The 18,970-nt window shown below is 43.7% G+C and overlaps 6 protein-coding genes across 6 annotated transcripts; 4 read left to right on the top strand and 2 right to left on the bottom strand.

Moving 5' to 3' along the window:
• Positions 1 to 554: 554 nt before the first annotated feature.
• Positions 555 to 2,440, top strand: K450DRAFT_243388 (uncharacterized protein; the record flags this gene model as incomplete). The annotated part of the gene is made up of 3 exons (XM_051589411.1): positions 555 to 1,244; positions 1,317 to 1,620; positions 1,697 to 2,440. Coding segments are annotated over 3 exons (1,651 nt in total), but the record flags the coding sequence as incomplete, so codon positions are not given.
• Positions 2,441 to 2,600: 160 nt separating this feature from the next.
• K450DRAFT_243384 (uncharacterized protein) lies at positions 2,601 to 5,008 on the bottom strand. Its single transcript, XM_051589410.1, has 9 exons — positions 4,773 to 5,008; positions 4,684 to 4,698; positions 4,497 to 4,615; positions 4,403 to 4,426; positions 4,194 to 4,338; positions 3,960 to 4,130; positions 3,683 to 3,895; positions 2,904 to 3,619; positions 2,601 to 2,824 (listed from the first exon to the last, which is right to left on the bottom strand). The coding sequence occupies exons 1-9, from the start codon at positions 4,963 to 4,965 to the stop codon at positions 2,774 to 2,776; spliced, it is 1,647 nt and encodes a 548-aa protein (XP_051444230.1). The 5' UTR covers positions 4,966 to 5,008; the 3' UTR covers positions 2,601 to 2,773.
• Positions 5,009 to 5,452: 444 nt separating this feature from the next.
• K450DRAFT_243377 (uncharacterized protein) lies at positions 5,453 to 7,345 on the top strand. Its single transcript, XM_051589409.1, has 5 exons — positions 5,453 to 6,041; positions 6,102 to 6,184; positions 6,255 to 6,327; positions 6,415 to 6,922; positions 6,998 to 7,345. Exons 1-5 carry the CDS (start codon positions 5,559 to 5,561, stop codon positions 7,285 to 7,287), a joined length of 1,437 nt encoding a protein of 478 aa, XP_051444229.1. The 5' UTR covers positions 5,453 to 5,558; the 3' UTR covers positions 7,288 to 7,345.
• A 20-nt stretch (positions 7,346 to 7,365) lies between these two features.
• On the top strand, positions 7,366 to 11,760 carry K450DRAFT_243364 (uncharacterized protein). The gene is made up of 3 exons (XM_051589408.1): positions 7,366 to 9,096; positions 9,185 to 11,148; positions 11,228 to 11,760. Exons 1-3 carry the CDS (start codon positions 7,836 to 7,838, stop codon positions 11,432 to 11,434), a joined length of 3,432 nt encoding a protein of 1,143 aa, XP_051444228.1. The 5' UTR covers positions 7,366 to 7,835; the 3' UTR covers positions 11,435 to 11,760.
• A 284-nt stretch (positions 11,761 to 12,044) lies between these two features.
• K450DRAFT_243356 (uncharacterized protein) lies at positions 12,045 to 16,124 on the top strand. The gene is made up of 5 exons (XM_051589407.1): positions 12,045 to 12,852; positions 12,931 to 14,034; positions 14,109 to 14,341; positions 14,416 to 14,841; positions 14,918 to 16,124. Exons 1-5 carry the CDS (start codon positions 12,327 to 12,329, stop codon positions 15,959 to 15,961), a joined length of 3,333 nt encoding a protein of 1,110 aa, XP_051444227.1. The 5' UTR covers positions 12,045 to 12,326; the 3' UTR covers positions 15,962 to 16,124.
• On the bottom strand, positions 16,124 to 18,952 carry K450DRAFT_243350 (uncharacterized protein). The gene is made up of 12 exons (XM_051589406.1): positions 18,730 to 18,952; positions 18,584 to 18,657; positions 18,421 to 18,489; positions 18,162 to 18,355; positions 17,959 to 18,089; positions 17,701 to 17,878; positions 17,429 to 17,627; positions 17,209 to 17,348; positions 17,066 to 17,122; positions 16,778 to 17,000; positions 16,548 to 16,710; positions 16,124 to 16,464 (listed from the first exon to the last, which is right to left on the bottom strand). The coding sequence occupies exons 1-12, from the start codon at positions 18,924 to 18,926 to the stop codon at positions 16,287 to 16,289; spliced, it is 1,803 nt and encodes a 600-aa protein (XP_051444226.1). The 5' UTR covers positions 18,927 to 18,952; the 3' UTR covers positions 16,124 to 16,286.
• Between the last annotated feature and the right edge of the window lie 18 nt (positions 18,953 to 18,970).

Below are 18,970 nucleotides of genomic sequence, written 5' to 3'. Positions count from 1 at the left end.
AATCCTGGCATGTTGTCTTTTACTGAGCCTCTCTCTTATCGAGGGCTCGAATGTAAGGGAGGATGACACCACATGGCGGTGGGATCTGTTCCATATTTGCCGCGTAACCTTCCGAAAGTCACTGCATAAACTGTGAGACGGTCGACGCCATTTCACAGCATTACGTCCTCGCTTACCCCCCAATGTGCAACCGCCTGGCTAAAGCATTATCATAGAACTTAAACGATGGTCAGTGTTACCGATGGGAAGCCGATATCATGTTTCTATTTCACTTCATTTTGGAAGCAAGCGTTTGTGGTCCCATTTTTGCAACAAGCGATAAAATTTTATCCGTCTGCAGTACGGTAGAACTTGCGATTTCTAAATAGCGTTTAGACACTTAGCCAACGTCTGAGCTGTGTGTAAACTAACTATATGTTAGTAATGAGACCTGCTGGGATTTCCATGGTAGCATTTCACGGGTAAATCTAGCGGGCCGAAAAAATCTTTGCCAAATTTTTCATATAAATGGGGGAAATTTTGGATCTCATCAAATTAAATACTATTTATCTTATCATGCCTAGCTCAACAGATCTTCTAAAGGCTACTTCCTTCCACCAAATCTTTACATATCGATCCCAGGATCTACCAGATCACACTTGGTTCTACTACCCTGAACCGACCAATGCTGCTCATTACAGGTCGTTGACATACAAGGACACTGATGTCTTATTGGATCATTTGGCTGCTCAATATGCAGAAATATTACCAAAGGCGGACAATAATACCGTCAGTAAGACGGCACCGCAGTCAATACCTCACCCTCCTCTGGTCGTTGCTACGTTAGGCTCTAACAACATCCAACTTTTGCTGACTGGTCTTGCGGCACAGCGATTGCAGCATGCCTATCTACATATCAGTCCTCTGAACTCAGATGCTGGTATTGTATCTCTGCTGCAAAGCGTAGATGCCAAGGTATTGATCGCCGATAATGTGTTCTATGAGCGCGCTGCAAGTCTGGCTGCACAAGTTGAAGGTGTCCACATTGTTCGCATGATCGAATTTGATCCCGTCGATGAGCTGAAGAAAGATCTCAAGACATTTGCCTACGATAAAACCCGGAACGAAGGAGATGATAGCTCCTTCATTTTCCATACCTCAGGCACTAGCAGTTCTGCTCCCAAGCCAATCTGGATTACAAACAAATCTTACATACAAGGTCCACCATTGTTCATTAGTAAGACTACCCTGACCACAGGGCTCATGTAAGTATAAGCTGCCCCGAAAAAAAAAAAAAGCGTGATGAAATTGAGGTAATAATGACCAGCTGTTATTAGATACCATGGAATGGGAGGCGCCTTAGCTCTTTTGGCTGCGCATATGGTGGGATCCATGGCACTGCCATTGGCCAAAGATTGTAATCATAGGACTCTTCCCGAAGTCATCAATAGCTTGAAGGTTCTTCCAAACGTCGACCGTCTTGTCATTCACCCTATCCTTGCTGAAGCGATTTTGGAAACATATGGAAAAAATAATAGCCCTGAGCTTGACTATCTACGTAAACTGGAATCCATAGAGGTTGGGGGAGGCAAGCTATCCAGCGAAGTTGCAAATGCTCTGCGAGGCTTGGGAATCAATGTTGTAAGTGGCCGACCGAGAAGTGTTGTCGAAAATTTAGTACTCTCGTTATTAAACATTCATTTTCTACTGTCTTCAGAGAACCATGATTGGAAGCACTGAAGTAGGAATATTCCCACTTCGCAATGAGCCAACCGAGGAGCATTGGGATACGTTTGTGGCCACAAATGACTACCATTGCAAATGGGAACACATCGAAGGGGACCAATATGAACTTCTGTATAACGATCCTCCCGTTGTTGGTGCAAACATCAGTATTCCCGCGGACGGTGTATACCATACCAACGATGTGTTTGAGGAATGTCCCCCCAAGTCTGGAAAATATGTCTATGTTGGTCGACGAGATCAGATGTTGATCCACTCTATGGGTCTCAATACTAACCCTGTTCCCTGGGAAAATGCCATTCGACCTCTAGATGAAGTTGAAGAATGCCAGCTTGTTGGCCATGGTCGCCGTGGACCTGTTCTTATGGTCGAATTGAACTGGGATAAGATTGAGAACGAAGATAAGGCTCGAGCTACCATCTGGAGAGCAGTAGAGGAATATAACGATACTGTTATGGCATGGTCAAAAGTGCAACACCCAGAAGCTATGATTATCCTACCTAGAGGATCTCACCTTGAGCGAAGCGACAAACAAACCGTTAAACGCGGTGTCAACATCAAGAAATTCGAACAGGAGATCAACCAAGGCTATCACAACTGGGATAGAGCCGCCCCACTTGCCAAGGCATAGATATAACCAAGCATAGCTAGGTTCTTTAGATGAACATTTCGTGCTGCTAATATATACAATAAACCCCAAAATTTGCATCTATCCCTCTAGATTTTAAATACACATTCTGACGCCATTGTTTGCTGAACACACTAAACGAATATTGTGGCTATAGCCAAACATTGTTTTCATCAAGCGGCTGCCACTCTTTATAAGACCACCATCAATCAGAAAAGTGCCATTAGATAATTAATGCATTCAAAGTCAATATTATCTTGATGATGGTATTAATCGGTTCCAGAGGATCCTTTTATTATTTCTGTTTAAAAGAAGATTCAATAAGCTAAAAAGGTATTACTGTATTAATGACAATAGGCAAAAGAAAGGTGAGATAGAGTTCTACATCGGTTGAGGCGGCTCCATGCCATGGTGGTTGGGGATTTATTCTTTGGTGAATAGGCGACGAACTTCTTCCAAAGATCTATTCGCAGTCTATTGGGAAAAGAAAAAAAAGCAAAAAGAGTTCAGTAAAGGAAATTCCATGTACCCGCGTCCATGTTGCGCTACTCACTTCTGGCACTTCAAAGAGGGCAAATATCCAGAACAAGATGGAAAGTCCACCATAGAACCAGAAAGTACCTGCCGCGGAAACGCCATTGGTCATACTTAAAAAGGATGTTGAAATGATCAAGTTGCAAGCCCAATTGACAGCAGTTGCGATACCGTTAGCTTTTCCACGAACAGAGAGAGGAAACAGTTCGCTTTGCATAAGCCATGGTACGTTGCCAAGACCTAAAGCATAACCGGCCACATAGACGACGAGGGATGCAAATAAGATGCCAGTCAGAGCTTGATCATGAGCTTGAGGAGGACAACCAGTGCTGGATTGGAAGATATCGGCAGGATCAAGACCGGAGGTAATAGCACACATGCCTTGTGATATTGACCATGAACAGGAAGAGTCCTGTACACAGCGTGCGCAATTGGTTCCATAATTGCAATTATCCTGAAGTGTCATAAAGCCTTGCTGTCCAGCAAAGGCTCCTCCTAATGCCCACAGGCCGATGATCATCGCCACCATGCTGTAAATAAGGATTCGGCGACGACCGACCTTGTCAATGATAGTCAAAGCGATGAATGTAAATAAGAAATTTGTAGCTGACACCACAATAGAGAAGTATGTCGAAGACGAATTATCTCGGAAACCAGCCATATGTAAGATCGTAGCGGCATAGTACATAGCACAATTGAATCCGGATAGCTGCTGTGCAGCTTGTAGAGCACATGCTAAAAACATCGAGGTACATTAGATACATTTGTGGTGGTACTGCCTGAGAAATGGTTACTTACAGATGATGAGAGGTTTACGGTTGTATGGTTTAAACAACTCTCTGTAAGTGCCGGCTTTGGAGATCTCAATACTTTGTTCGATTTGCGAAAGCTCGGATTGAACGAAGAATTCTGGTACGCTCTTTCCATAGATCTTGGTAAGAGCAGCGGTAGCTTGCTCGGTCCTTCCTTTCACAACCAGTTGACGTGGGCTCTCTGGCAAAAACGGTAAGACTGCGGAGGGGCAAAATAAGTTCACATGTGACGGCATGAGACGCATTGCTTTAGGACAACTCACTGCACAGTTGAATCAAAGCTGGAACAGCAGCAATTCCAAACATATAGCGCCATCCTTCATTCGTCTTGGCAAAAGCAATATTAATGAGATACGAGACCAATTGACCGAACGTGATCATTAGAACATTAATTGTTGTCAGTCTACCACGAAGCGTACGAGGAGCTACTTCACCTGCAAGACTAGTGTGTGAGATACCAAATACGCACTATATACATATACGGATTGAAGACTTACTCAAATAGACTGGAACAATCATCGAAGCAAGACCGACTCCAAATCCTACGACCAATCTTCCAAAAATCAAAACTCCAAAGTTGGGTGCGGCAGCAATGACAATGGCTCCAACAACAAATACAACAGAGGAGAGCAATGTGATAGGCTGAAGAAATATATCACAGTTTAGCAATAGCATGGGCTCATCTCTGTAAACACCCTATATTTACCTTTCTTCCAACTCGATCTGAGCACTGAGGTAGTGTGGTATTAGCGATGAGAAATTACAGTCAAAGCAGGCAAAATATAGTTCTGTAAACTTACAAAGCCAGCGAACAACCCACCAATAATGGCACCCAATGTGGTTGCACCGACAATGAGTTCTGAAAGTACATCATTCAACTGAAATTCATCGCGAATAGGTTGCAGAGCTCCAGAAATGACTATTTGGAAAAATGGGTTGAGTTTTTAGGAATGGTCAAATTAGCCATTGCTCAAAAAGTGAACCTACCGCCAGTGTCAAAACCTGTTAAAAAGGAAATTGGCGGCTATTGTCAGTTACGCATGTTACCTAAAGCACTTGGGCCAGCCAATACATACCAAACAAGAAACCACTGAGGCACACGCACGAAGTTAGTGCTAACACAAACCAAGTGATTTTCTCAACATGTTCAACCTCTTCGACTTCGGGAGTATCCTTTGCACTGGTTTGAAAGTGATGGCCAATGTGGAAACTCTCACATGACCCTTGAATTGTCTTGTCAACCCCTTCCACATCATCTTTTGCTGCCATGATTGAATTATATGGTACTGAAACAAAAGAACAGAGTTTAAATGGAAAAAGGGTCTTAGTGTTATATAATGAATTGAAAAAAAAAAAAAAGTTTCGGTGCCAACTCCGAAATTTCTTTTCCTCCTTTCAACTGGTTACTTTAACGTCTTGCTTCGCAAAAAATAAAAACCTTGCTGTTACAATATTGGTTTAGTTGTGCTCTAGGATCTGTCTCGAGACTACAATGAGCACGGCCATTGTTCCTTATTAAGAACGGTGCAACCTATTCCTCCGCGATTAACGTTTAAAATTATACCGCGTTGTGTCGCCAGCCGTATCATCATAGTGAGCGATCATATATAGTTTGTTTATGTATTTGATTATCAATAGACGTGTTTGTATTTCAGGACATTGAGTGGGAACGAACACTTGTGCCGTAAAGTCAAAATGACACTCATCCACCAAAAATTTTCAAAGTCACTTCACTATTTTGCTGGCCTGCTCAACAGGAAAGGGGTTTTTCAACTGAGCAAAAAAAAAAAAAAGTCGTCTACCAAGCAACGCTTCCATTGAACATCTCTTAACAGAACGCACATCTTTGTTTATTCTTAACCATGTACAATGCTCAAAATAACGGCTCAAATTCAGGGATTCCTCCGGAATTGCAGTCCATGATTATGAATTATTCAGGCCAGCCATCTGTTGCTGATCCACAGCAACAACAGCAAAACCTATATCTGCATGCAATGCTATTACAGCGACAACAGCAGCAACAGCAACAACAACTACAGCAGCAGCAAGCGGGATCGGCATCGCCGTACGATTCACCGCAAATGCAGATGCAACGCGCAAAGAGCGGAGCATCCGAAACATATGGCTCAGCATCCTCATCGCCAAGTATGCACAACATGCCACAACAACAAAGATTTGGGTCACCTTTGGCCAATCAAGCTATGACCAGTCCACAACAAGCAAAAGCACAGAAAGAAGAGCAAGCACGGCGGCAATCGGCAGGCACTCCTAGACAACCGTCTGTCAGTCTTACAGAGTCTCCTGCTGCAAACGATACTGCTCTTAACGCAAAACGAGTCTCCGCAGTGAGTATCAGTCATGATTGGTTCGTAATAGAGAATCCTATCTCATCATTTTCGAAATAGATTTTGGCCTTGAATCAAGAATTGTTTCGTGCATGTGTAGAACTATCTCAAGACCCTAATGCACAACCCACCGAATTATCATTGTAAGGCTCACTCAGTGGTGGGATGTTCATTTAGGTCCTGATCTTCCTAACATAGCCTCTGCTCCATTAGATACCAGGCACGATTACAGTCCAATCTAACATATTTAGCTACTATGGCCGATATCTCTGTTAAACCTGCTGAGGTAAGTTGCGCTTTTTGTGTTGGTTGTCGTCTTTTTTGTGTTCAGCGCCATATATTAAAGTATCACTTTTCGATTTCGGTATAGCAGAATAAAAATCCAGTCCCCCCATCACTCAGTCCACTTCCACCAGCAAGAACGCAAACAATGCATAACGTCTTGTCGCTTGCTCAAGCGGCACAGTCATTGTTCGAAGGCGTGAATAGCTCTGAAGGCACACCAGATCCAAGTCGTTCACCTTTGAATCAGATGCAGATGGCACAACAACAGGCAAGACAGCAACAGCAACAGCAATCACAACCTCAACCACAGCAACAACTGCAGCAACAGCAACCTCGACCTCAGCAGCGACAAATGTCATTAGGTCAGATGACGCCATTACAACAGCAACAGTTTTTGAAAATGAACGGTGGAAATATGTACAATGGCGCAGCCGTCAATCAACCGAATATGCTGCGACAATTGCAGCAGCAGCAGCAGCAGCAACAACAGCAACAACAGCAACAACAACAACAGCAGCAACAGCAGCAGCAACAACAACAAAATTATATGAAACAACAAAACTATTTACAAAATATGGGTATGTCAATGTCTCCAGGTATGTCTTATTTTTCACCGGTTCGAATTCACCTGCAGCCATTAATTTGCCACATTTTGCTTTACCAAGATTCAGGAAACAATACACCAAATATGGCCTCACAAGCTGAAGCATCCTTGTCACCAACCGCATTATCTAATAGTGGGTCCCCCATGACTAGCCAGGCTAACGTGTACGGATCAGATATGATGGGAGCGAATGGTATGATTAATCCTATGATGCTTATGGGTAATCAGAATGGCATGAATATGGCTGGAGCAGAAGGCGGAACTGATCTTGCCAACTACCAAGCTATGATGATGATGATGTTGCAGCAACAGCAACAACAGCGGTCGTTCAATGGCGACGGAGGGAACCCAATGTAAAAGCGTTAAATAAAGCGTCCATGGAATCCACTTTTTTCTAAAGAACAAACAGAAAGAGAAATAACTATTTGAATGTATGTGCTACGCTTTGCTCTACGGCAGTAATATGGTAGGCTGATAAGCCTCCAAGAGAAGTCCATAATATGCTTACTTCGTGATAGATATCCATGTGGTCTATCATGCCAGATAATTCAGCCAGCACTTTTGAAAGTCGTCCAGTTTAACTTTGCTGTTGCTTGCCAAATTATCAAGATATGACAAATCACTTTATACCCCAGACTATCTTTTCATTTCATGAACATGATTTTTTACTTCTTTTTCCATCTGGTATACCGTCTTTATTACTTCTGGTTGATATCGAGTAGGCAACACACTTTTGGATGGGGGTGAAACGCTCTCTTGTCGCGCAAGCAAAGGAGGGTCAAATTTCAGTGGCTTGGGGACGTTGTCTGAGTTGAAGAAAATTTTCGACAGCAGTCATTTTCTCGCTTGCAAAAAAAAAAAAAAAAAATTGGTAACGTGTTAATACTTCACCTTCTATCCTCAAAATGCCATCGACTTTCCGTACTTTGGAAAGAGAGGAAGCGTTCCGGAATCCCTCCAACAAGAAGTTTGGAACTCCAGAACTTCAAGAGGTTGTAAAACCTCATTTGGAATCGTTTGACTCTCTTACGAAATTTGGCAATGGAGACACCGGATTGCTCGACCTGGCCGTAAAGGACATTGGACATAAAACTGTATTCGATGGAGTAGGTGAAGACGGTCTTGGCAACAAAATCACTTACTGGATTGAGGGTATTTCCATTGCAAAACCCGCTGTTAACGTTAGAGATACCACTTCTCTTCACCGCGAGATATACCCTTCCGAATGCAGAGAACGTTTGATCACTTATAAAGGCAGACTTCAAGCCACCATCAACTGGAGATTCAACGATGGTCCCGTCAACACAGAATTGAAGGACTTGGGCCAGGTTCCATTGATGATCAAATCTAACAAGTGTCACCTTTACGGGTTATACTCCAAAGGCCTCGTCGAACGCCATGAGGAGTCAGAAGAAATGGGTGGTTACTTTATCGTCAACGGTATCGAAAAGATCATTCGTCTATTGATTGTTCCTCGTCGTAACCACGTTGTCGCTATTATCCGAAACTCTTTCCAAAACAGAGGTCCAACTTACTCACCCTATGGTTGTTCTATTCGTTGCACACGTCCCGACCAAACCTCTCTCACAAACACTGTGCATTATCTCACTGACGGAAACGCTATGATCCGTTTCGCCTGGAGAAAGCAAGAATACATGATTCCTGCTATTATGATTTTGAAAGCTCTTATCGACACTTCTGATAAAGAAATTTTTGATGCTCTTTGCCAAGGTGATACCAAGAACACCTTCTTGACCGACCGTATTGAACTGTTGCTGAGAAGTTTCAAGGTCTACAATCTATACACTCGAGAATCTTGCCTTCGATATTTGGGTGACAAATTCAGAGTCGTAATGGATGTTGCAGAAGACATGACAGATGTTCAAGTTGGTGAAGAATTGCTCCGCAAAGCCGTACTTGTACATTTGAAGGAGGGTCGTGATAAGTTCAACCTTTTGGTGTTCATGATCCGAAAATTGTATTCTCTTGTATCTGGCGAATGCTGTGAAGATAACCCGGATTCACCCCAACATCAAGAAGTATTACTTGGAGGTCACTTGTACGGTATGATTTTGAAGGAGAAATTGTTCGACTGGCTCTCCTCCATCAAGGCTCAAATTCGTACCGATATCCGGTTGAAGAGTTCCAAGGTCGACTTTATGAACAGTAAGTTTCTAGATGCCATCGGGAACAAGGTAGATTTTGGAAAAACAGACAAATCATGCATACTCATTTTACCCTTTTTGATTCTTAGACAAATACTTCACTGGCGTAATGACAAAAGTTCCAAGCGATGTGGGAGGCAAGCTCTCTTACTTTTTGGCTACCGGCAACTTGGTGTCTAACACTGGTTTGGATTTGCAACAAGCTACCGGATACACCATCGTGGCTGAAAAGCTTAACTTTTACCGATACATCTCACATTTCCGTTGTATCCATCGTGGTGCTTTCTTCGCTGAACTCAAGACCACAACGGTTCGTAAATTGCTTCCAGAAGCATGGGGTTTCCTTTGTCCAGTCCATACTCCGGATGGTTCCCCGTGCGGTCTGTTGAATCACTTGGCTCACAAATGTAAGGTCGTCAATGAACCACTGGATGTGTCCATGATGCCACGCCTTCTTGCTTCTCTTGGTGTTTCACAACCTGTTCTTCACACCATCAATCGACCTGATTACGTTTGTGTACAGTTGGACGGTAAAATTGTTGGATGGTGTAGTATCAAATCAGCACTCAAGGTCTCTCAAAGCTTGCGATTCTGGAAGGTTACTGGTCAACACAATGTCCCTGCTGATCTTGAGATTGGCTACGTCCCAACTTCCCATGGTGGTCAATACCCTGGCTTGTATCTTTTCTCCACACCAGCTCGTATGATGCGACCTGTCAAATACTTGGCTAACGGTAACACCGATATGATTGGCTCATTTGAACAAGTCTATATGGATATCGCATGTTTGCAGGATGAAGTCATTCCTGGTATCAGCACTCATATTGAATTCACACCCACCAATGTGCTTAGTATTGTTGCCAATATGACTCCATTCTCCGACTTCAACCAGTCACCCCGTAACATGTACCAATGTCAGATGGGTAAACAAACCATGGGTACCCCCTCCACAGCACTTAATCACCGTACAGATAACAAGATGTATCGTCTTCAAAGTGGACAAACGCCTGTTGTTCGTCCTGATCTACATAACCTTTATGGATTCGACGGTTTCCCTAACGGTACCAATGCTATCGTTGCCGTCATCTCTTATACCGGTTACGATATGGAAGATGCTATGATTCTTAACAAATCTGTTCACGAACGAGGGTTCGGTTATGGTACGGTGTATAAGGCTGAAGTCGTCGATTTGAGTGACCTCCGTGTCACCGGAGAACCCATTATGCACCACTTTGGACTTGCTGGCGGTGTTAACAAGAAGATCCGAGAAAAGTTGGATGAAGATGGTTTACCGTTCATTGGTGTACAACTCAAGGCTGGCGATCCTCTCTGTGCCTATGTTGACGAAACCACTGGTCAAACCATTATCAAGAAATACAAGGGTCCTGAAGATGGTTTGGTCGATGAAGTCCGTTTGATTGGCGATGATGCGTCGTCCACGGAATTGCAAAAGGTTCATATCAAGCTTCGTATTACCCGTTCTCCCATCATTGGTGACAAGTTCTCCTCTCGTCACGGTCAAAAGGGTGTTTGCTCACAAAAATGGCCTGCTGTGGATATGCCTTTCACTGAATCAGGTATGCAACCTGATGTTATTATCAACCCTCACGCTTTCCCCTCTCGTATGACCATTGGTATGTTTGTCGAGAGTTTGGCGGGTAAAGCAGGAGCATTGCATGGTATTGCTCAAGATTCCACCCCGTTCAAATTTAATGAACAAAATACCGCTGCCGATTACTTTGGAGAACAACTTCTTGCTGCTGGTTATAATTACCACGGTAACGAAGCCATGTATTCTGGTATTACGGGTGAAGAACTCAAGATGGACATTTACATTGGCGTTGTGTACTACCAGAGATTGAGACACATGGTTAGCGACAAGTATCAAGTACGTACAACTGGGCCTGTGCACAACTTGACCATGCAGCCTGTCAAGGGTCGTAAGCGAGCCGGTGGTATTCGTTTCGGTGAGATGGAGCGCGACTCTCTATTAGCTCACGGTGTCAGTTTCCTATTGCAAGATCGCTTGATGAATTGTTCAGACTATTCACAGGTAAAGGCACTAGATTGAATATGTTTCCATTTTACTGCTTTTGGCTAATATTCTTTTTTTTTTTTTTTATCAAAAATAGGCACACGTCTGTCGACTTTGTGGTTCACTGGTATCGCCCATCTCCACGAAGGTGGCCTCATCTGTGTCATCTCGACGAAATGTTGAGTGCAGAGTATGCAATACTTCCAAGGGTATTGATGTGGTAGCCATTCCATATGTGTTCCGTTATTTGACCACCGAATTGATGAGCATGGGTATCAAGCTAACCCTAGGCGTTAAACCATAGACTAAAAGTCAGAACCACGCATTCATGGAACCATCGCTTTTGCATATTATTTTTTTGACACCTTTTGTAGATTATCAGCACCCAAACCAAAAGAAAGAGACCCTTTGGTGATCGTCTCCAACCGCTTCTCTTTTGTTCTTCACACATCCATTTTACCATCCACTCTTTCGTTTAATACAGTGGCCTCCTTCCATTCCATAAAATATAAAAATCAAATAAAACGGTTCAAAGGAATATAAAAAAAAAATAAAAATTGGCTAATGAACGGATTTTCGGTCGTGCAAATCGAGTCGAGACCTGTTGAAGCCTATTTTTAAAACCGCTAGCCAATAATTTTTTTTATCCGTGGGCCTTCCCCCGCGACTCCGTTTCCACTGGTAGATCATTTATCAATATCGAACGTGGATGGATGGAAGAAAGTATGTAATGTGGTGTGGTATGCTATGCTATGCTAGAAATACCAAGGAGCATAGAAGGAAGAGAATCAGCCAGAGTGGAGTGCAGCTCAGGCACGTAGCACAAGCGGATATTCAAGCCCTATAGAAGATGCAATTATCGCGTTCAAGGGCCGCAAGTGTTAAGAAAAAAAATAACAACCAGCGTAGGAATTACTGCCTTTGCTTGTTCCCCTTCCCCTTTCCTTTAAGAGAGTCCCTTACAATCCTTGTTTTCTAATTGTGTGTTCAATAAGCGCTCTCCCTTCATTCTTCAGCAAATTGAAAGGACAAATACCTTCGAACGCTCAAGATCGTATATATTATCCATTATATACAAAATCTGTCTGCTAGCCGTAAGGATCGTCGTCCAATCTTTCTACTACGCACCGACCGACTCTCACCCTCATCTTCTTTTTGACAGCCTTTTCATTCTTTTCATCTTCCACTTATAATCGATGCCTGGTGCAGTCACCTATTCAAGCGCAGTGGGTGGAGGCTATCCGGGCGATCCTAATCAGTATCATCCCCCGAACTATGGTGGTGGTCCACCCAACCCCGGCATGTCTCGTCGCCCCACACTAGGTCGAGCACCTAGTAGACGAATAGTACCTGGACACAACAGTATTGCCCGCGCAGGTTCTAACCTGCAGCGTGGACGTACTTTGATTCGACCAGACAGATACCAAGAACCAGCACCGCTTTTGACCGGCAAACAAGAATCGTCCAGTGCATTTGATCCTTGGGTCATCATCTCGCGCATCTTCACATTTTGGGCATTCTCTCCCATGCTGAAAGCGATAGGTAAAACCGATAAAGGCATGCAACAAGCATGGCGAGAAAAGGTCACCCTGTGTATGATCATCGCTATGATGGGCGGTTTGGTCGCCTTTCTGACCGTCGGACTCAGCGTCGTGTTATGTCCGCCTGACCAATCCAATAACCAGGAACATTATGCCCACTATAATGATACCGTTACTGCTGGTAAGGACTCTTTTTTGTCAAATATATACACAAAAACGAAAGTGGGCCTTTTGTACTCATTTTTTCTACTTTGTCTAGGTGGTTTGGTCGGTATTGAAGGTTGGCAGTTCAACGTTAGTCAGTCGAAACCTACAGCGACTGCCAATTTCTACGCCTTGGCAGCTGTACCTGGAACCGATATCACCTATTTGTTTGCTAATCATGGCAATAACATTGGCGCTTGTACCAACCCTGGTAATGCCAATACTGCTAAATTTACCGCTGTTACGTTCGATCCTTGCAGTGCGAATACATGTGTCCTGGATGCTATCTCTGCTGCTACCTTTGCAAAGTACGGTTTGACGAATACCACTCGTCAAGTTGGATTTGATTGGACCCAGTTAGGCGCCGCCAACCTCACCAACTACTTTGTCATTGACGGAAACGTTTTAAATATGGACCCTTACATGAAAGCGCACCCGCAGCCCATTGCCAACGATCCTTTGGATGATGTGATTCGCTCTATTTTGAATACAACATTTGGCGAAGGCGGAAAGGACGCAACCAAGCTCTTTTTCCGTAACGATGAGTTAAAAGCTGCAACCGACTGTCTAGTCCAGAAATACTATGCCGGTCATATCGACAAGTCAACCCCCGGTTGTTTTGCTGCATCCCTTATCCTTTACTTCTCACTATTGATCATTCTCAGTCTCGTTCTTTCTCGATTTTTCATGGCTATGATCTTTGCCTGGTTTTATTCTCGCAAGTTGTCAAAAACACCTCCACCTCTCAAGTCTTCTGCCAGCTCCGTCAACCTTCTTCCTAAGAATACCATGGAGATGGGAAATGCTAGTAACTGGACCAATCGACAGGACCCGGATGTTCTTACTAAACCCGTCGAGATCGGAAACGACTTGTTCACTGTTTTGCTGATTACTTGTTACTCCGAAGGTCTCGAATCCATTAAGGGAACTATCGAATCATTGGCTACCACTGATTATCCCGATGACCGAAAACTCCTCTTCGTCATTGCCGATGGTATTATTACTGGAAGTGGTGAAACCGTTTCGACTCCCGATATTTGTTTATCCTTGATGCACCTTGACAATCCAGCCGACCGTGAAGCTTTGCCCATGCCCTATGTAGCGGTTGCTGCCGGTGCCAAGCAATTCAATTGTGCCAAAGTGTATGCTGGTCATTACAGTAAGTGCGAGGCTGCTTGAGTGTGGGACCCCACCATATATGGGCTGATTAACCAATGCCACACTTATTTTTAGTGACGAAAAAGCACAAAGTGCCCATGATGCTGATCGTCAAGTGTGGAAATCCGGATGAACAAGGCAAACCTAAGCCCGGTAACCGCGGTAAACGTGATTCCCAGCTCATCTTGATGAACTTCTTCAGTCGTGTTACCTACAACGACCGTATGACTCCACTGGACTATGACATTTTCCGAAAGATACAACGATTGATGCATGTGACACCCGATTACTTTGAATTATGTCTTATGGTAAGAGGCTTAAATTTATGTTTTCGTTTATGTTTTAAAACAAGCAAGCCAATACTCACCGCAATGGCTTATAGGTGGATGCCGATACCAAAGTTTATAAATCTTCAATGCGCCTTCTCATCAACTGTATGATCAACGATAACCTTATTATGGGACTTTGTGGTGAAACGAAAATCGCAAACAAGAGGGATTCATGGGTGACAGCCATTCAAGTCTACGAATATTACATTTCCCATCATTTGGCTAAGGGCTTCGAGTCTATCTTTGGTGGTGTTACCTGTTTACCTGGATGTTTCTGTATGTATCGACTTAAGGCACGAAAAGGAGACGGTGATTGGGTTCCCATCATCACCAAACCTGAAATTGTTCAAGAATATTCGCAAAACACCGTTGAAACCCTTCATCAAAAGAATCTTTTGCTTCTTGGTGAAGATCGTTTCCTGACCACTCTCATGCTTCGAAACTTCCCTCATCGCAAGATGGTGTTCACTCCCCAAGCTGTATGTTCAATGCGTTTTTTTTTTCGTGTTTAAACGCCATCACTTCCTATTACTAATGCCATTTCTGTTCTATTAGGTCTGTAAAACTGTCGTCCCTGATGAATTCAAGGTGCTGCTTTCCCAGCGACGTCGTTGGATTAACTCAACTATCCATAACCTTTTTGAATTGGTCCTGGTTCGAAATCTTTGCGGTACCTTCTGTTTCTCTATGCAGTTTGTCGTTATGATGGATCTTATCGGTACTTTGGTTCTTCCTGTCGCCATTATCCTTACTGTGGTCTTGATTATTTCCATGGCCAGAACTCACATCACCAGTTTTGTGCTCGCCGTCCCACTTATATTGCTCATCATCGTCCTGTTTTCACCTGCTCTTTTGATTCTTATCACTACTAAGAAGTGGATCTATGTCGCATGGATGGGTGTGTATCTCTGTGCTCTTCCCATTTGGAACTTTGTGTTGCCGGTGTATTCCTTCTGGCATTTTGACGATTTCTCATGGGGTGAGACAAGAAAAGTTACTGGCGAAGGAAAAGGCGACGACCACGGAAAGACGGATGGTGTATTTGATCCTTCCAAGGTCCCCATGAAGCGTTGGGAGGAACACGAACGTGCTCGAATTCGGGCAAACAAGCGTCAGGAAAGAAAGCGCCGTAATCAACAGAACCAACCCCCTCTTCCTTCCGGCTTTTCTCATAACGTAATGCCTGGCGAGGACGAATCGCGTGCACGACTTTTGGATAATGCCTCAGAACTGTCTATGGACACAGCAGATAATCTTGGTTCACCCGTCAATTACTTTGATCCATCCAAGGAGGGATCTGGTAAAGCTGGTGGTTATTACCCAAGCTACCGACCCACCGCTAATCCGAACCTGCCTGTGCCAGCGGCAGCTGGACCATGGGGTCCTAGTAGCTACTCGAGCCCAATGTCCAGTCCGCGATCACCACAATCCATGGGCCGACCCATGCCACCACCTCCTTCACCTGGTGCCCCACCAATGCAACACCAGCGTCCACTTCAACTTCAACAAGGCTTTGTACCACAGGGCTCCCCACAGATGAGACCTCCCGGCGGATACAGACCTCCACCACCTCGTAATGGCTCTAACCGTCCACTCTAGACGATACCACTCTTTTATTTACCATTTATCATTCTCCTCTCCCAACAACCCCTCAACCATTGCAAGTCATTATTCTTTTTTGAAAAACAAGATCAAAACCATCTCTTTCTCTCAGCATTTCATAAACTTGTACATCTGACCCCCTTGTTCTTTTTTATTCCTTCCCACTTTATCGGTTGGCAACTAACTTGAGCCGCCATATTATTTTTTTATCCCCTGTGGTACATTACAAAGGAAGCCCAAAAAAAAAAAGAGAAAAAGAAATCTATTATAAATATTAATGCGCAGATATGATCTCTGTTGCAACCTCAGCTTTTGGTGGTTCTTATGCATGTCGGGGAGACACTAGGAGATAGACGCTCAAGCTGATGGCCTCCCACGAGGGAGCCCCAATGACTTTGTCAATATCGTCGAAATTAACGTGGGGCCAGAATTGCGCTACTCGCTGCAGACGATGGTTTTCTACTGGCGGTTTGGCTGTGCCTGGCATGATAAGCAAAGTCCTAAGTCGCGCGAGATAAATTACCATGACTATCGTTACTGAGGAGGTTTCACCGTGACATAGGTTCAGAAAGCAACCTTTTACCTTTCGAATGCGTAGGTGCTCGGTTTGTAGACGAATACAGATTTGGATGTATCCTCAGGGATCCATGCTCTAGGTATGTACGTCTGAGACTCCAGGACTGAAGTGACTTTGTCGATCGGCCCTCCAGCAAGATCAATCACATTGATAACAATGTTTGCTGAGTCTGAGTCGATGTGGTGCTATAAGTGATTGGAATACTGTAAACAGAAATGGTCTGGAGAGTTACATACCTCGCCAGTGATGTGGGTAAGCTATTAGATGCCTGGGAGGCATGAAGGTTTTGTAAAATACCAAGTTGGTGACCAGTGATAGGTTTCCAGCTGATAACGTTGTAATATTGCTGGTGTCTTCAGAAGCAGATTCACAGATGGCGTAGGCACCGAAAGTAAGGTCACATCCATCAATATATTTACTCTGTTCCCCAACATGTATGACAGCAGGCACGACTCCTCCCTGATGGCATGTAAGATTTGAGTATGTAAACCATCGAGCAGCTTGACACGCCAAACTGTACATACCTGATGAATCAATCCAAACACGATGGCCAACACTAGGTTGAACAAAGTCCAAATGATCTACACAAGTTCATTAGATCAGACACTGTTACCAATCATGTTATACCACTTCAGTCAAAACCCCCTGCGCCAGGTCATTCACTTACCCAGAAAGTGCGCGAAAGTCTTTGAGTGTGTCGGGTGAATAAGAAGACGGCAGGAAGTAACATGGGGGAGAGGAATCTTGGTTCCTGGTGTTGGAAAGCACTAAGACACAACAAGCCTGTAGACATCGATGCCACCATAACTACAACATGATACTGTTAATATACGCATCCTTCCCGGAAAGAAGCTACAATGGAGATTCATTCATCGTTTGAACTGTACCCATGTCGACCATATCCATTTTCCCTGGCAGACCTCTGATCGTAAATAGTTTGTAGTATGCCCACAATCCGATCGGACCAAAGAGTAGCGGCACATTCACGACAGCATGCAAGTAGAATGGGTGCAACCCGTGTAGCTCTAGGTTGTCTTTGTCTACATTATATATAATGTTGTTGAATATAGTGCTTGTAAGTTTTCCCTATTATGGTTTGAACTATTAGAACATGCGCGGCGGTATCAAGATCTCAAAGCTTACTCACTTGGATTGATACCTTGGACCAAAGAGTAGGGTCAATTGCGGCTTTTAGCAAATCAAATGTAATGTCTTGTGAGCCCTGCAACAAGACCTTCAAACTTCCAAAGTAGATAGAGTCAACCACGGTGAACGTCGCAATGCTTAAGGTCAGACCCAGTGTAAAGGGAAATAGATTGAATAGAAATGTTTGAAAGCTATCAAAAGTAGTAAAACGTCTCTCCATTAGAAGTGGTATCCAAGAAGAGATCAATCACTCGCAGTATTGGCTACGAACCTGTGACCGGAGGATCGGTTCCATGCCATGTAAAGGTATGCAATTCCAACGAAAATGCCGAATGAGGCAAATGTGATTCTAGTGAATAATCCAAACGCGAGCGAAATACCCAGCACGAAGGATGCAAGTTTCTGGTTCGCCCAAGAAAAACTTGAGTGATCAAAACATAATCGTGAAGGACTGCTCGAATATATGTATCTTACCGAGGGATTTGCTTTCTCATCAAGGGGGTATGATACGAAAAGTAGTGTGATGGAGGCTGCGAGGACTAACGCTTCTATGGAATTTGAGAACGAATGGCACTGATAGGTGAGCATAACATAAGAACTTGAAAGTACAATGAGAGACCTCAAGGCACTGATTTTGCATAGCCGACATAATTTCAATATACAGAGATCTGAAATAGAGAGTGTATGAGCCGACTGTCGTCCGCTCAATCCTAACTATTTTGAAGCACTCTACCGAGGATGAATGACATGAAAAAGAAAGACAGTCGCTCCAAGATATAGAGATGCCTTCCGCTCACAAAATCTTAACGAAGAATTGATAATTAGCAATTGGAAACCATAATTTTCCATGGTGATATCGTGCCGTGCAATGATATAAGAATATCATGTCCTCCTACCTTGATCCAAACCACCATACGTCAATCGCAGCACGAATTTGTAAATATAGAACGGGATACCAGTAGTAATTAAGCTGAAAGTAAGAAAAAATTGAATTCAGTACCACATAAACACATAAACAAGAGTGCTTCGAAAACTCATTTACGGTGGAAGTATGGAACGAGCTGGAAAGGTAGGATTGAATTCCCAAGGAGTAAAGATTTCTAGATCGAATGCCCACCCAGCTGTGATTTCCGGCGATTGAAAATATTCATCCGGTTGGATATAACTTGGTAAAAGGCTAAATATTAAACGCAACGCAACAAGTGCTATGTAAATGGAGCGTTGGGAGCGCAGGGTCATGTCGCAACACCTTTGCGACGCTAGAGGATCAAAGACTGGTTTGA

Source organism: Umbelopsis ramanniana, assembly GCF_025399195.1.
Source record: "Umbelopsis ramanniana AG unplaced genomic scaffold K450scaffold_31, whole genome shotgun sequence".
NCBI classification, from domain to species: domain Eukaryota; kingdom Fungi; phylum Mucoromycota; class Umbelopsidomycetes; order Umbelopsidales; family Umbelopsidaceae; genus Umbelopsis; species Umbelopsis ramanniana.
Note: the sequence above shows the minus strand (reverse complement) of the source record. Positions and strands in the feature narration are given on the sequence as shown.

What these genes read in the sequence shown, in the direction of transcription:
- K450DRAFT_243384 (XM_051589410.1), bottom strand. Translation starts at nt 4,965, where the DNA reads ATGGCAGCAAAAGATGATGTGGAAGGGGTTGACAAGACAATTCAAGGG. An exon ending in GATTGTTCCAGTCTATTTGA is followed by an intron (nt 4,131 to 4,193) that starts GTAAGTCTTCAA and finishes CTAGTCTTGCAG; the next exon opens with GTGAAGTAGCTCCTCGTACG. An exon ending in AGCTTTGATTCAACTGTGCA is followed by an intron (nt 3,896 to 3,959) that starts GTGAGTTGTCCT and finishes GCCCCTCCGCAG; the next exon opens with TCTTACCGTTTTTGCCAGAG.
- K450DRAFT_243377 (XM_051589409.1), top strand. Translation starts at nt 5,559, where the DNA reads ATGTACAATGCTCAAAATAACGGCTCAAATTCAGGGATTCCTCCGGAA. An exon ending in TCTCTGTTAAACCTGCTGAG is followed by an intron (nt 6,328 to 6,414) that starts GTAAGTTGCGCT and finishes TCGGTATAGCAG; the next exon opens with AATAAAAATCCAGTCCCCCC. An exon ending in GGGTATGTCAATGTCTCCAG is followed by an intron (nt 6,923 to 6,997) that starts GTATGTCTTATT and finishes ACCAAGATTCAG; the next exon opens with GAAACAATACACCAAATATG.
- K450DRAFT_243364 (XM_051589408.1), top strand. Translation starts at nt 7,836, where the DNA reads ATGCCATCGACTTTCCGTACTTTGGAAAGAGAGGAAGCGTTCCGGAAT. An exon ending in CAAGGTCGACTTTATGAACA is followed by an intron (nt 9,097 to 9,184) that starts GTAAGTTTCTAG and finishes TTTGATTCTTAG; the next exon opens with ACAAATACTTCACTGGCGTA. An exon ending in ATTGTTCAGACTATTCACAG is followed by an intron (nt 11,149 to 11,227) that starts GTAAAGGCACTA and finishes TATCAAAAATAG; the next exon opens with GCACACGTCTGTCGACTTTG.
- K450DRAFT_243356 (XM_051589407.1), top strand. Translation starts at nt 12,327, where the DNA reads ATGCCTGGTGCAGTCACCTATTCAAGCGCAGTGGGTGGAGGCTATCCG. An exon ending in TAATGATACCGTTACTGCTG is followed by an intron (nt 12,853 to 12,930) that starts GTAAGGACTCTT and finishes TACTTTGTCTAG; the next exon opens with GTGGTTTGGTCGGTATTGAA. An exon ending in TGGTGTTCACTCCCCAAGCT is followed by an intron (nt 14,842 to 14,917) that starts GTATGTTCAATG and finishes CTGTTCTATTAG; the next exon opens with GTCTGTAAAACTGTCGTCCC.
- K450DRAFT_243350 (XM_051589406.1), bottom strand. Translation starts at nt 18,926, where the DNA reads ATGACCCTGCGCTCCCAACGCTCCATTTACATAGCACTTGTTGCGTTG. An exon ending in AATGGATATGGTCGACATGG is followed by an intron (nt 17,349 to 17,428) that starts GTACAGTTCAAA and finishes ATCATGTTGTAG; the next exon opens with TTATGGTGGCATCGATGTCT. An exon ending in GACTTTCGCGCACTTTCTGG is followed by an intron (nt 17,123 to 17,208) that starts GTAAGTGAATGA and finishes GAACTTGTGTAG; the next exon opens with ATCATTTGGACTTTGTTCAA.